We start from the raw sequence: 14,487 nt of genomic DNA, 5'->3' as shown, positions 1-14,487 counted from the left end.
GTTGCTCTGTTCATTCATTTTTTTTCCACTTTAATAACAAAATAATTGATGATGTTGATGTTGATTTTTGATTGGAGGACTGTGTTATATATTTTCCATTCTTATTATTATTAAATTTCATTTTTAAATTAAGTCAAGGTATGAATGACAGAGAAAAGGTTGGAGCGAGAGAGATGAAAGAAAAATGATTGAGAGGAATGAGAGAGGTGAGTAAGGGTTTGGGGGTTTTTTTTTAGTTTTGATAATGAAAATTATTAAAATACCCTTAACCTAAAAACTTAGAATTCATGATATATAAAGGTATTTTTGTCTACTAAAACCCGATACACATTGCTAAAATGTACCAACTAAAAAATAGGCGTACACGCGTTAGGAAATCCCATATATATATATATATATGTATGTATGTATGTATGTATGTATGTATGTATGTATGTATGTATGTATGTATGTATGTGTGTATGTACAAAGCACCTAATAACATGTTAAATTTTATCAGATTCTTCTAGACTCAATTTATCCAAAAACATGCATTTGAGCCAAACTCATGAAATCATGCGCTTATGGTGGTAATACTACTTTATCGAATTGATCTACTAAGCTACCACACACAAGGTTAGTCTTTGTTACGATCATAAGAATCCCGAGACCTTCATCATGACAATACCTCCTACCACTTTCACCTACTAACCATTATCCTCTACATGAGCATAGATGGTTAGTAGAGCATATGGTCACTTCACATGATGGAACAATCCTTACCTCAATGCATATTTTAGTGATTTACACACAAGATAGGATTTCCTCCCCGAAAAACACTATATCGTCATCACTTTCATATACCATGGTTTAACAAACTAATATTCACATCACATGTTCTCATATAAACTTAAATCATCTCACCATAACAGGTATTGTACCTTAATCCAAACTCATTCATCATTCATAATATATCAACATGCATATTTTATACTTTATATCACACTCTCTTAAGTATATTGCACAACAACTTAAAAACATGTGTAAAAATTGTTTGGGATTTTAAAAATAAAATTACAGCTTCCACAAAACTCATAAAATTATGTTCTTATGTTCAAATTAAATATAATTGAATCAATAATGTAATGTTCAAATTAAATATAATTGAATCAAGAATGTAATGCAAAAAGAATCAACTCAATTAAGTAACTGAAAAAAGTTATGCACTAAACAAACAACAAAAGTCAAAGATGTAAACAATCTAAACTAATGGAATCTTATGAAAAACATTGTTATAGGAAGAATATGTCTAGGAAGAGCGATCAAAATTTTTGATCGATCCAACGATTAACAAAGTGTGAATCACATTTTTTTCAAGATGACTCAGACCAGGAAAACAAGGTGGCACGACTTTGGGAAAGTAGCACCCGACAATATATCAGTATACTAAACTTCCTTTTTAAGCTTTGATTGAGTAATTTAGCATCTATTAAGTTAATTCCCCTTTAAAAGACCTCTTAATACTTAGAAAATTCAGGTTCTTAACTCAAGTAGTGTCAGATTACTTAATTCAAGGATCTCGTAGAGACATTCTTAAAAGAGTGTTTTCATGCTTCCTTCAACTCAACTACAAATAAATTACGAATGTAAACACCATTCGCTCTAAAAGATCAATTCTACCATCTAGGATCACCAAGCATACCACAACACAATTTATCACAACTTTAATATATTACACGTTATAATACAAGATGTAACATATTTAACATATCATCCAATCAATACAAATCAAAATAATCAATAATCACAAGCTCAATGTCACACGTAATTAAACAATTAGAACAAAACTCAATATGTATAAGCTAAAATTAGCTTTCTTGACCTGGTGAAACAACACAAAATGCTTTAAAATAGCAAAACGCTTTAGAACTCAAGGGATTTTTTATCTACACATAGAAACATCACAAATACGATCAAACCATATCATTATGATCACTTATCTGCAAACTCATATTGATGTCTGTAAGGTCACATACAAGTGGAAAAAATTCACATGCAAAGAGAAAATAAATTAGGCTCGAGAAGAAAACAAAAATATCTATTTACAAGAAGAAACTAACCAGTTGGATGGAAAGAACTTATCGAGAGAATTACTCCAGCGATCTAAGATTTTCAAATAGATAAAACAAAAGCTAAAAAAACTTTAAAAAAAATTGAAAACTTTAAAAAAATAGTTTCTAAAACTTTAAAGATAAATTAAAAACTCTAAAATAATATTTTCTAAAAAGAATATGTTTTAAAATAATAGAACTCTTTTTTTAAAATTTTATATTTATATTAAAATATATAATTATAAAATAGTTGAATATCACTATTTTAAAAACACTACTAATTTTAAAATACTATTTTCTAGATTGACACCGATTCCATTAATAATAATAATAATCTTCTAAAATACTATTTTCTATATCGATACCCATTCCACTAATAATAATAATCTTAAAATCTTCTGCTTCATTATTTGTGCCCTTTCGATTTCATGCATAAATAATAGTAAAATTACAAAAAGAATTTAAATCTTTTTTAAAAGGCCACTCCATAATATTACATCAACGAGATATTCCAAAATGAATAATCTATAATAGTTAAATGCTATTTTCAAGCTATACATTTCATAATTAACTTTTCTATAAAACCCTTTATTACGTTCCAATAGTACATACACACAACGACAAATCTGTGTTAATTCTTTCTGAATTGTATCGATGCTTATAACATTGACTGATTAGTTACTGGATCATCACCACCACTCCTGCGCTTCATGAATTGCAGTTCTGCTAATGAACAAGCCATCTTGCCACAAGAGATGCGTCAACAATAACAAAAGATGCAGCTAAAAAAACAAGATTAAAAGGAGAGAGGGTCTACCTAGATAATATTTTAGAAAATAAGAACATTTTAAAAGCATACCAAAAAAAAGCTTTACCAACCAACTGTTGTCTTAGTTATGAACAAGGTAAAATATTTATTTTACTAGGCAGATTCTTAAGACTAGTGTAGCTTTGGTCAGTAGTATTCATCAATAGTACAAACCCTACAGATTCTGTTTATGTATAAACAAGTGGCAGCGGACCAAAGCCTAAATTGACAAATACCAGTTTTATCTCTTCATATTGGATATGTTACTGCCACTTTCACTCAACAAAATGTACAGATGAAGCAACATAACTAAGGTTATAGTATACATAGCCAAAACTATCACCAAGTAGTCAGGACTACTCATCAATCAAGCTTCAACCTTCTGGCCTGTAGATAGGGCCTCATCTTTAACTGCATCCTCTTCGTTTTCTTCATCCGCTTCATCAGCTAGTTTTGACAGCTCTTCCTGAATCATGAGCTTTATAGATGCCTTTCTTGGGGCCAGATCCATATCAAATTGTTTGGCTGAAAAGTGAAAGCAATTTACTTAGGCACTTAATTTTGAGTTATGATATAATGTTTCTCATTTTCATAAAGTGTCAAATTCTTACAAATAGAAAAGAGCTTTTGTAAATTTCATGTTTGAGAATACAAGCCACTTCATGATTCAAAAACCAGAAGCATATAGGTAGGTACAAAAGAAGAATTTCTTCTTAAAGGCCCAAAAGTAGCATTATCTTATAGTCGCAAGTCAGAAAAAGTATAATAACTATAACTACGTGTTCAAGGGAAAAAAAGGGGGAAAAGGATTAATACCAAGTTTCTTCAGAATGTCGGTAAATGTAGCCTGCAAAAGAGAAAAAAAAAAGTCTCAATTTTAGAGAAAAATAAAGAGAATATTCAGCAGAAGAGACTAAAATACAACACTGCCATTGTATTGTTCATGGCTATATACACTATTCTTTTATAGCAATACATGGTCTGCAAAAATGACAAAGAAATGCATTCTAGCAATAGCATCATAACTACAACATTCAATATTACATCTAAGAATTCTTCAAATTCCACTTGCAATACAAAGGACATGAAATGCTGCCACATTCCGTCCTGCCAAGCGTATAATGCACACTTTTAATCATCCATCTAGGTGACTTGACAGATTATGCCAATCAAAAGTATCAACTACTACTAGGTCATGCCAAATCTATCCATAAATTGGAGGAAAGGTAAGTATATATCTTAATTGGTCTAGTAGCAGTGACAGAGAAAAGGCAAAGATGTCGTAGCTTAGGATTTTTGTCAAGGTTTCAAGGAGAATGAGAGTATCTCAGACAAGAAAGATACATTCTGAAGTAAAACAATAAGCCCATAGTTTTGATGTGGTTTATGTATGTATTTACAAACAACAAGGCCTTTTGCAGCTAGCTGGGGTTACTCACATAGATCAAACGATTCTCTTCTTGTATAAATCATGTTTATAAAAAATCTATTGACTTCTAAGTCCTTCTTGGTCATTTCACCTATAACTTCTCTTGATCCTCTACCCCTCCTAACAATTTGAAAATCCCCCATCTAATCCACTCTCTTTATTGGAGTTTCTACAAGTCTTCTCCCCACATGCACAAAACTCCTAATGCAAGTTTCTACCATCTTTTCTACAATAGGTGCTAACCCAACCTTTTCTCCGCTACATTAATATGTCCACCGACATTCTTATCTTTTCTATATTTGAGATTATTTTATTGCCAGCTTTCTTTGCCTGACATTCAATTTTATACAAGATTGCAGTTCCACTAGCTTTAGCCATGCATTATACATAAAAAATATAGTCGCTGAACTATTTGCAATTTATTTAAATATCTTACCGTATTGAAGTCAACTTCTTTAAGAATTTCACATATTGCATCATGTAACTGATTATCAGTGGGGCTCGATTTCTCCTTCTTGTCTCTTCCTCTAGTAACCTTTTCTGCTTGATACAAAAGAAATATGTTTTACAATGTAAATGGGATGAATATGATGACACCAAAGTCATTATCATTTTTTTTAATTCACATTTAAACTAGTCGAAATGGAAAAATAAATGAACTGACTAGAAATACCTGACTATATAGTTAAAGCTAAAAATTACTTTTTATTATAACACAAAAGGCATTCAAATCAGAACATTTTCAGATGATAATCTACCAGTTTTCTCTATGGAGGAAGGCTTAGTGGGCGTCGATGTCTTCTGCTTTCCTCCTTTCTCATTTTTCTTCTTCCTTGAAACCTTTGGACTTTCATCACTATCCTCATCAGACTTTGAGAGGTTAGATGATGATTTCTTTGGTGTTCTTTTTGGTGGTGTGTGAGATTTTTTGGCAACTGGAATTTTCTCAATTTTACTTCTCTTAGCAGATTCTTTCTTGGCGGATGATGCTTTAGAAGGTTTTTTCTTTCCTTTCATATCTTCAGATTCACTCCCAGAATCACTTTTGTCTTCACTTTCAAATTTCTCTGATGTTTCATCCTCAGGTTTGTCAGCAACACCATTTTCATTTTCCTCATTTTCTTCATCTGACTCATCTTCTGTGTCAGAAGCACTCTTTCTCTGCACAGCTAAAGAATCTTCATTTTTCCTCCGACTCTAAAGAAGACATGACAAAAAGTTTATTAAAACAAATGTTGACACTATATTTTGAAGAAATATGGGATTAGATTAACATGAAATGCTATATAGTACAAAGTACTGACACAAATCATACCAACAAAAAAAAGTACTAGTTACCACAGCATATCCCAACACAAGCTATTTTTTGGATGGCTATAATAGCAACAGAGATTTGAACCTAAGAACAGTGTAGTCAAAACTGTGAGTATATTAATAATAGGATTGTATGAACTCACACCAGTGTTTACTGTCCGTGGAATTTGAGTAGAACCTTCAGATCCACTCAAGTGTAGGTTGGTACAACCCAAAAAAAAAAAAAAACTGTTTTTAAGCTGTTATTTAGTGAATCAAACTAACCCCCCTACTGTCAAGGGATGAGAACAGCTTGTCATTCAATTGGTCAAGAACAATTCTGTTGTAGTAAGGGTAGTAATGCAGAGTGCAAAAGAAGCAAAAGGGAAACAAACATGTTAGTCCAAAGGAATGCAGCATTGATATTCATTCCACTGCAAGACTTGACTTTGGAACGCAAAATTTATAGTTCATTCCTGCAGTAAACCGAGTGAAATATTACCTTGGCAGAACGTCTTGAAATTGACCCAGATCTTGATGAACCCCGTTTTACAATACGCTTGCGCTTTTTTCCTTTACTGGGCTGATGATAAATAAATCATAAATAGTAGGAATAAATACCATGACCAGAACATGGTTGCCTAGGTAAAAAGAAATTACCACAACATAATGGTAAAAAAATTGATAAACAAAACAAAGAAAACCTTCTCCTTTTCGGCAAGCAACACAGTTGAAGTTACATGAGGGGCAACTAAAAAGTCTATCAGCTTAGCAATGATATCTTCCTGCATCGATAGAAATTTATAAGCAATGATAGGGCAGTGTCGAATGGTATTAGTAAAAAATGTATCAATAAGGCTTAAACACACCTTCCTCATTGTTGCCCTGTTAACTGTTATGTCAAGCACATCACAGAATTCCAGTAACCTCTCCTTATTACATTTGTCAAGTTTTTCTTTTACTTTAATCATTTGCTTTTCCTGCAGTAACAATTTTTGGACTTCAGAACCTTTGACAGAAAAAGAACTTCAAACAGAAAAGCATGAAATCAGTGAAAGAAGTTACCACCCACAAAACCTACAATTATAATATATGCTACAGTTGCATGTTATGAGAACCAATTTTCATATTATGAAAACTAATAATTACCTCATTGTCATGCCAAACAAAACCAGAAAACCTTGATATATTACTCTTGATCTGAATTGCCTGCAAAAGGGTAAAATACCAGAGTCATGTATAATACCATTAGTGTAACTTTTCTAACTCGGGTAAGTTTTGATTTTTTTAACTTTCTACAATCGAGGCAATCACCATTCTATATCCTGAACTATAGATGTCGCATAAAACATAATAGAAAATAAAAATAGAGGCGGTGTAACAACTGTAACAAAAAACACAAATAATTAATGAAGACATACCTTCCCTCTCCTTCCAAAGAGAATTGTATGGAGAAATTTGAAGGTATCATCAGTCTTCCTTCTGGATAGCTTAAAGGCCACTAGTGCAGAAAATGCAAGAGTGAAAAAGTTTTTAGCTGTTCTGAAGTAGCAGAAACATGCACGCACACTTCACAGCATAATGACTGAATATAAAATCATGAATTAATAAACCCCCCCGTGTTTCAGGTAACAAATTACTATAATTTCATAATCTTCAATCGACCATCCCTACAAATGGCACATTAACATAATTAGAAAAGTATATTAATATGTATCTGACCAATTTCTTGCCTGATAATATGTTAAATTCAAATCATACTCACATCAAGATTTCCTCATAAACCTAAAAAGAATGTGGATTGCTTGTGTAAGTACATTATGCATTATAACTATATATGCTGGCTTGAGTATATACAGAAGGGATTAAATAGTCATTACTGAAGAAGAATTGAAGAAAGGAAAGCACCATACCATTTGGTATATCTTTTAAAGGTATGCCACGTCCCTGCAATTTGAAAGAGAAGCTGTAAACAAATTAAGGTACAATAAATGCATAACTAAGGGTAAATATTTCACATGTCAAACTGAAAACAATTACCTTTTCAATGCGAAATTCTTTGGTTGCATCTTTCTCAATTGATGTTACCAACCTCTCAACTAACTTCCTCTCTCGCACAGGGCGGTCAATAGTAGGAGTCCTTGGTTCTATTTTCTTCAGTTCCTTTCTTTTTTCTTTATCTTTCTCCCCATTGATCTTCTCTCTCCCACGTTTTTTTGATCCTTTGTTAACCTTATTATTCTCTTCCTTCACTTCTTTTAACTTATCAATATTATCCTTATCTTTGTCTTCATCCTGGTCCTCTTCCATTGCCACTTCAATTTTCTCCTTTTCATCACCCTCCTCCTTCCCCTTACTGCCATCCTCTACTTCCATAGCATCTACTTTTGTTTTCTCAGTTTCCAAGTCTTCATTTTTTTGTTTATCTTCCACTGTTTCTTTAACCCCAGTGTCTTCATCCATTTTATCATTCTCAGATATATGAAAATCTTTCGTATCCTCCTCTATTTCTTTCAATTTATCACCTTCTGTATCTTCTACTATATTTTTCACACCATCAACTTCCTTAACCTCTTTAACTTCTTCCACATCATCAACTCCCTTATCCTCCTTGACTTGTTTTACACCATCAACTTCCACACCATCCTTTACTCCTACATCATCAACTTCCTTATCCTCTTTTACTTCTTCTGCCCCATCTTTCTCATCCTTGTATACTCCATCCACCCCATCTTCTTTCTTATCCTCTTTCACGTCTTCCACTCCATCTTCTTTCTTATCCTCTTTTGTGTCTTCCAATCTACCTTCTTCCTTATCCTCTTTTGCTTCTTCCACTCCATCTTCTTTATTATCCTCTTTTGCCTCTTCCACTTCATCTTCTATCTTATCCTCTTTTGCTCCATCCATTCCATCTCCTGTCTTATCATCTTTTGTTTCTTTCTTATCCTCTATAGCTTCTTCCATAACACCAACTTTCTTGTCCTCTTCTACCTTTTCCACATTATCAGCTTTCACATCTTCAATTTTTTTTACGATATTATCTTTCAACTCTTTAATTCCATTGTTCGCCAAAACTTTTCCTTCGTCAGTTTCCAAGTCCTTTTTCTCAGTACTTCTATCCAAAGTTTTCTCCTTAGAGTTCTTTCCATTTGAATTAGTCTCCGAAACTTCATTCACTGGTTCTTCTTCACCCATACTGATCTTACTTACAGTATATATACAAAATCACTATTTCCTAAGCACACTATGCTCTACACACAAGTGAAGCCTACCTGGAGACAAATATTGTTTTTCAATTGTAGCAGCAAGAAGAATAATAATAAATAAAAAGGAATGAGTATATATACCCAAAATAAATCAATTTCAAGGAAAGCATGAAAGTCTGCCCTCCTCATAAAACCAGAAAAGGTATGCAGTTGTTGATAAACAAAAGATAAAAAAACGCAATACTGAACACTTGAAGGAGTTAAAAGAAAGAATAAGATCTGAATATTCATTCTGCACCATTTCCAAAGAACAAAACAGCACATCAAAAAGGTAACCCTATTCATCCAATTCCCAAAACAAAATTACCTGAGCAAAGCAAAACAAGATGGCAAACTTTAAAACCTCAATTTTGTTCTCATGTACATCCAGTGATAACCTAGAATGTCAAGCTTAACCCAGATAATCAAATCAAAGAAAAAGTCCCAGCTTGGAGTACTTTTTTCAACTTTAAACCCTAGGAATTGACTCCAGAAAATACAGAGAAGCAAAGTTTTCGACATAACAGTATTTAGCAAGGAAATTGAAAGAGAAAATTCTTACACATTATGTTGAAAGAGAAGGAAAGAACATAACTCACTTTGTTTGCCCATCTTCCCCTGTTTCTCTGCCACTCTCAGTAACAAGTATGTGCGTAAATCCAAGGTTATTTACGAGAATTTAAATCTCGGACTTCAAATCAGATTTTAAATGCGGTTAAAAATTGTCACGTAAGACGCCTAAATTCGGATCCAACGGCTCCCATGGGTTTTCCAGGCGTACGTGCAAGATCAGCGGTTGCAGTTTGAAGTTCCTTGTGTCGTGCATCGTCGTATTGTGATTTTTAAATTGTTATTTTATCCGAAATTATTAACTATAACTTGTAGATTTTGCATTATTTTTCAATGAATTGAAATATTTTGCTAGTAATGAATGATAATTGAATGTACCGACACAAGAACACTGCTCCTCAATTAATGCTGTCAAAGTTTAAAATTAAGAGGATAAATTAGATGATAATTAAAAACTTAATGATAACCTAATTTGTTTGTCTTTATTGAAGGCTATTAATTACAATTTGAGGTTGTTATTATAACTATTGTTTGACAGTTTTAGAAGGAAGGATAAGAAAAAGTTGTAAACTCAATTTTTCCTACTAATAAAATATTAACCACTAACACTGATATAAAAAAACATATAATTTCATATATCATTTACCACATATCCACACAGGATCACCACACTAGGTATCTACACGAAACATAGAGAAGTATACATACACAAAATCATTTGTCGCATGCATTTCATTCATACATTTCTTTATCCATATAAAGTTATCTTCATACTACTACTTGTAATATATAATATTTCATAGAACGCAATTTCTAAAATAATATTTAAATAGTATAAATAATGATTTTACTATTACATATTTATGAATCTACAATAAATAAATAATATTAAAATAATAATATAAATATTTTATATAATGACAAGAGGAGAAGTGAAACAAAGGAGTTTTAAGAATGATATTCATCAATCTTTCTTTTTCATTCTCAGAAAAATAAAAATCTTTATTGATTAAGATTTTAAAGTAGTTTAGAAAAATTATTTAATCAATAGAGTTTTACTTGTACAAATTGTTTTGAGATAAGAAAAACATATATAAAACTATTATTATAATTAGATTATTTATTTATATTTATTTTTGTTATTTATTTCAAATAGTGAGATGTTATTCATTTTATTTGTTATTTATTTATCATTCTTATTTATATTTATTTTGTTTAGTGAGTATTTATAACCTCATTCTTATTTATATTTATTTATTCATTTATTTTATAGTGAAGTGTTTTTAATTTCATTTTTTTATTTACTTGTCTTTATTATTTATATTTATTTTATTTAATGTGGTGTTTATAACTTTATTTTTTATTTACATTTATTTTGCCTAATTATTTTATTTAATGAAGAGTTTTTAACCTTATTTTCTTATTTACTTGTCTTTATTATTTCTATTTATTTTATTTAGTGAGGTGCTTATAATTTCATTTTTTATTTATATTTATTTGTTTATTTACTTAGTTAATATGACATTCTTAATCTCATTTGTTTTTTGTTTTTTTATTTATTCGTTTTGATTATTGTGATTTATTTTATTTAGTTAAGTATTTATAATTTCATTTATATTTATATTTGGTGAGGTGTCAATGATCTCATTTTTTATTTATATTTATTTTATTTGGTAAGGTATGCATAACCTAATTTTTTTTGTTATATTTATATTATTTTAGTTAGTTAGGTGTTTTTAACCTCATTTTATTTATTTATATCTTTTATTTCAATTTATTTATTTAGTGAGATACCCAATTTTACATGTGAAATACTTGAACATAAAATAAAACTTGGTCATTCGTGACGTAAATTGAGAGAATTAGTAAATTGGTTGAAAAAATGGGAAACTTTCGAAATCGATGTAAAGACTTTTAAGTCTATTTTCTACAACACCCTTCACATGGATAAGATGCAGCAATGTGACATAGAATGTTCATGAAGATAATAATTTTAACTTGAAAAGAGAAATTCAATTTAGTTTGAAAATCAAAAGAACATAGCTCAGAAGTTTGAAATTCTTAAGTGAAAGAGATAATTCAAGGTAAAGGTTATTGGATGGGTGTTAGGAGGCATAATACCTAAATAAAATTTTTCATTTTTAGAAATAAAGTATATAATAGTTCCTTTGGAATTGGAGTATCTTGTGTGATTGATAAATAGTTGGAATTATTGTATTGATATATGTTTAATAAATTATGTGAATAAGGTTATCTATAAAGAGAGATGTTCATATTAGTGTAAGGTATATATTGGTGTAGGGATTATGGCATGAATTCATCTTGACTCTACCAAACTCTCACACTCATATAGAGAATGTGACTTAGGTGGTGAGAGTCGAAGGAGGTTTCTAATCAGCAAGATCAATATGAATTAATATTATAACTTAAACGATGGAATGGAACTAACCTTATCATGGTGGCTTTGTGATAAAGATGGTGGTTATTGGACAATGAGTCTGTTATTGATGATGTTGAATCTATGGTATTAAAACTTGATGTCAAGTACAAGACTTTACCAAAACATCGATATTATATTTATACGTCTTCGAAGCTAGAAGTCTTATAAATCTATTTGTGTTTAATGTTGAACGATTTATAGTTGATTGCAACTTTATTGATATGATATGAAATGCATGACAAAATTTCATAAAAATAAAGAAGTTTATCCTTCGCTTTTTATTTGTTTGTGATTTTTCACCTACAATGATCGTGTGTATATATATATATATATATATATATATATATATATATATATATATATATATTATACATGAGCAGAGGATCAGGTGGATGAACTTGTAGTTGATAGTAAGGAGTAGTAGTGAGGATGTGGGATTTTATGTTATGTTATGTTATATTGTGAATATGTCAAATTAAATTATAATTGTGTATATTTAAATTAAGCATGTTTGAATAATGAAGAGCTATGTTTGAATAATGAAGAGCTTTGAGGACATCTTAGGATAAGTTCTTTACAATGAACTAATGTGTACGTCATTATATAAAATGGGTACTAATTGTAAATGTTTGAATTTCAATTAATTGAAATATATATTTGGGTTATTACGTAATTCATATTCTATCTAACCATTGTATAAACACACCCATTTGTACATAAATTTCTCATTTGTCATAAATCAACATAATTAACATCATTTTTGTGAGTGATATTCACTTGAATAAAAATCATCTAGAGAAAAAGGGTTACTTCTGTACCTCTTTCTTGTAAGGAAAGAAGCTTTCAAGTTAGAAAAAATGTCGCTTAAGGTGAGGAAACTCCAAAAGACAAGTCCCATGTATATGCTTTATTTTCACTTAAACGAAAACAAACTTAAGAAGAAGTGTAAAATAAGTCCTATAAAGAACACAAAAAATAATCAAAATAGTTCTCAATGTCACATTTACTACATCACACTGATAAAATAACAGAGTATAAAATTGACCTAAACATGTTATATTAACATCACAATAACACATTCGGATAAAAAACAGCGAAAACAAAATGAAAGAATAATGTGCATACCTCCTACCATTGCAATTTTGTAATCCAAACACAGACAACTTTGGTTTTCTAAACCTTAACTCACTCAAACTCGATGGTGTGTTTTCTGAATAGAGAAGTAGGCTCAGTGATCAAAAGTGAGAGTAACTCATTCCTTATATAAAGTTTGGTCATCACAAGTTCAAAATAAATGGGCTTTACGTTTAAACAAAATTAATAACTGCTCCATAACCTCTATGCAGTTAAAAGGATACAAATAATGGCTTAATGGACCACTTTATGTTCCTTAAAAATAGGAACTGAAAATGCTATAATATTTATTTTATATTTAAAATAATGCTAACACACACCATTCTAACTTTTTCCCTTCTTTACTCCATCCATCTCTAAAATTTTTCCTCCATTTGAGGTTTCGATTGTAATGAACTTATACTGATTCTTTTTTCAGATTCACTTGTACATTTAAGTCTTACATATTGAATCATATGTCAGTCTTTGGTAGGACATACTTAATATGTGTCTTGTGGAAGGTGTCAATTGATATTTTATTTGTTCAATATTCTTGATGTATAGATCCATTTGTGGTTTATGTGATTTTTGTATGTTAGATGAAAGTGATTTTTTTGTGACTTGTTAATTAAGATATATCTTTTACACATTTTTTTTTAAGTTAAGAATTTATTTAAATAGCTTACCTTTCATGTGTTGTTGCAATGTGACTTGATTAATCTATTATGTAGAGTTGTCAACTTGACACATGACTTATGGGTTAGTCCTAGCCTACCCTTGAAAAAGCCACCTTATACCCTTGAAAAAGCCACCTTATAGGAGGTCCTCTCAAGTAGGGGCCAAAAAAACCCCAACCCTCAAAGTCTTCTCTCAAGTGGGTTAGGATCATGATTAAGTTGAGTTTCGGATTACTACAAAACTTTAATTAACTCTTAGAAATAATATCATTTATGTACACATAAATATTATATATTGTTATAATTTTATTTATTTAAATCAATATTTTTATATCATACTTATTATTATGTTATTAAATAAAATATATAATATATAGTTTAATACAATTATTGACTATAATTTATTTATTAATTTTATCAATTTTTTAGAAAAGAAAATTTATAACATTTAATATTAAGTATTACATTGTCATAAAGTTCCAAATACGACACAAGAAACATGCATTCTAGTCAAAATGTGATAATATTTGATTAATTCTAATAAAATTTATATTATTTTTTTATAATTACTAAATATATATATTTATTATATTTATATATATATATATATATTATGATTATTAAAAAGAAATAAATAATGGATACAATTTAAGTATCAATTTGGACTATACATTAAAGGAAAGAAAAAAAAAATAAAAAACATATAATAAATATATCCATAAACTTATTATTCATAAATTTATTATTTTAAATTTTTAAATTGAAATGTCTTATTTAATTTTGAGACAGATGAAATTTTCACGTAACAAAAAATTAAATGAC

At 30.0% G+C, this 14,487-nt stretch overlaps 1 protein-coding gene across 3 annotated transcripts; it reads right to left on the bottom strand.

Annotated features, from left to right (window-relative positions):
* Positions 1 to 2,931: 2,931 nt before the first annotated feature.
* LOC108343073 (DEK domain-containing chromatin-associated protein 3) lies at positions 2,932 to 9,571 on the bottom strand. 3 transcript variants are annotated; one of them, XM_017581120.2, is made up of 12 exons: positions 9,465 to 9,571; positions 7,661 to 8,892; positions 7,534 to 7,567; positions 7,042 to 7,121; positions 6,770 to 6,829; positions 6,490 to 6,600; positions 6,325 to 6,405; positions 6,123 to 6,203; positions 5,086 to 5,524; positions 4,764 to 4,867; positions 3,715 to 3,745; positions 2,932 to 3,423 (listed from the first exon to the last, which is right to left on the bottom strand). In XM_017581120.2, the coding sequence occupies exons 2-12, from the start codon at positions 8,813 to 8,815 to the stop codon at positions 3,266 to 3,268; spliced, it is 2,334 nt and encodes a 777-aa protein (XP_017436609.1). In that variant the 5' UTR covers positions 8,816 to 8,892; positions 9,465 to 9,571; the 3' UTR covers positions 2,932 to 3,265. The 3 variants fall into 3 exon arrangements, with proteins under 3 accessions (XP_017436609.1, XP_017436610.1, XP_017436611.1); XM_017581121.2 differs by having other exon boundaries at positions 9,428 to 9,548; XM_017581122.2 differs by lacking the exon at positions 9,465 to 9,571 and adding an exon at positions 9,194 to 9,393.
* Positions 9,572 to 14,487: the final 4,916 nt, after the last annotated feature.

This window comes from Vigna angularis, chromosome 6 (assembly GCF_016808095.1).
Source record: "Vigna angularis cultivar LongXiaoDou No.4 chromosome 6, ASM1680809v1, whole genome shotgun sequence".
NCBI classification, from domain to species: domain Eukaryota; kingdom Viridiplantae; phylum Streptophyta; class Magnoliopsida; order Fabales; family Fabaceae; genus Vigna; species Vigna angularis.
The sequence above is the reverse complement of the archived record's forward strand: the minus strand, read 5'-3'. Positions and strand labels throughout refer to the sequence as shown.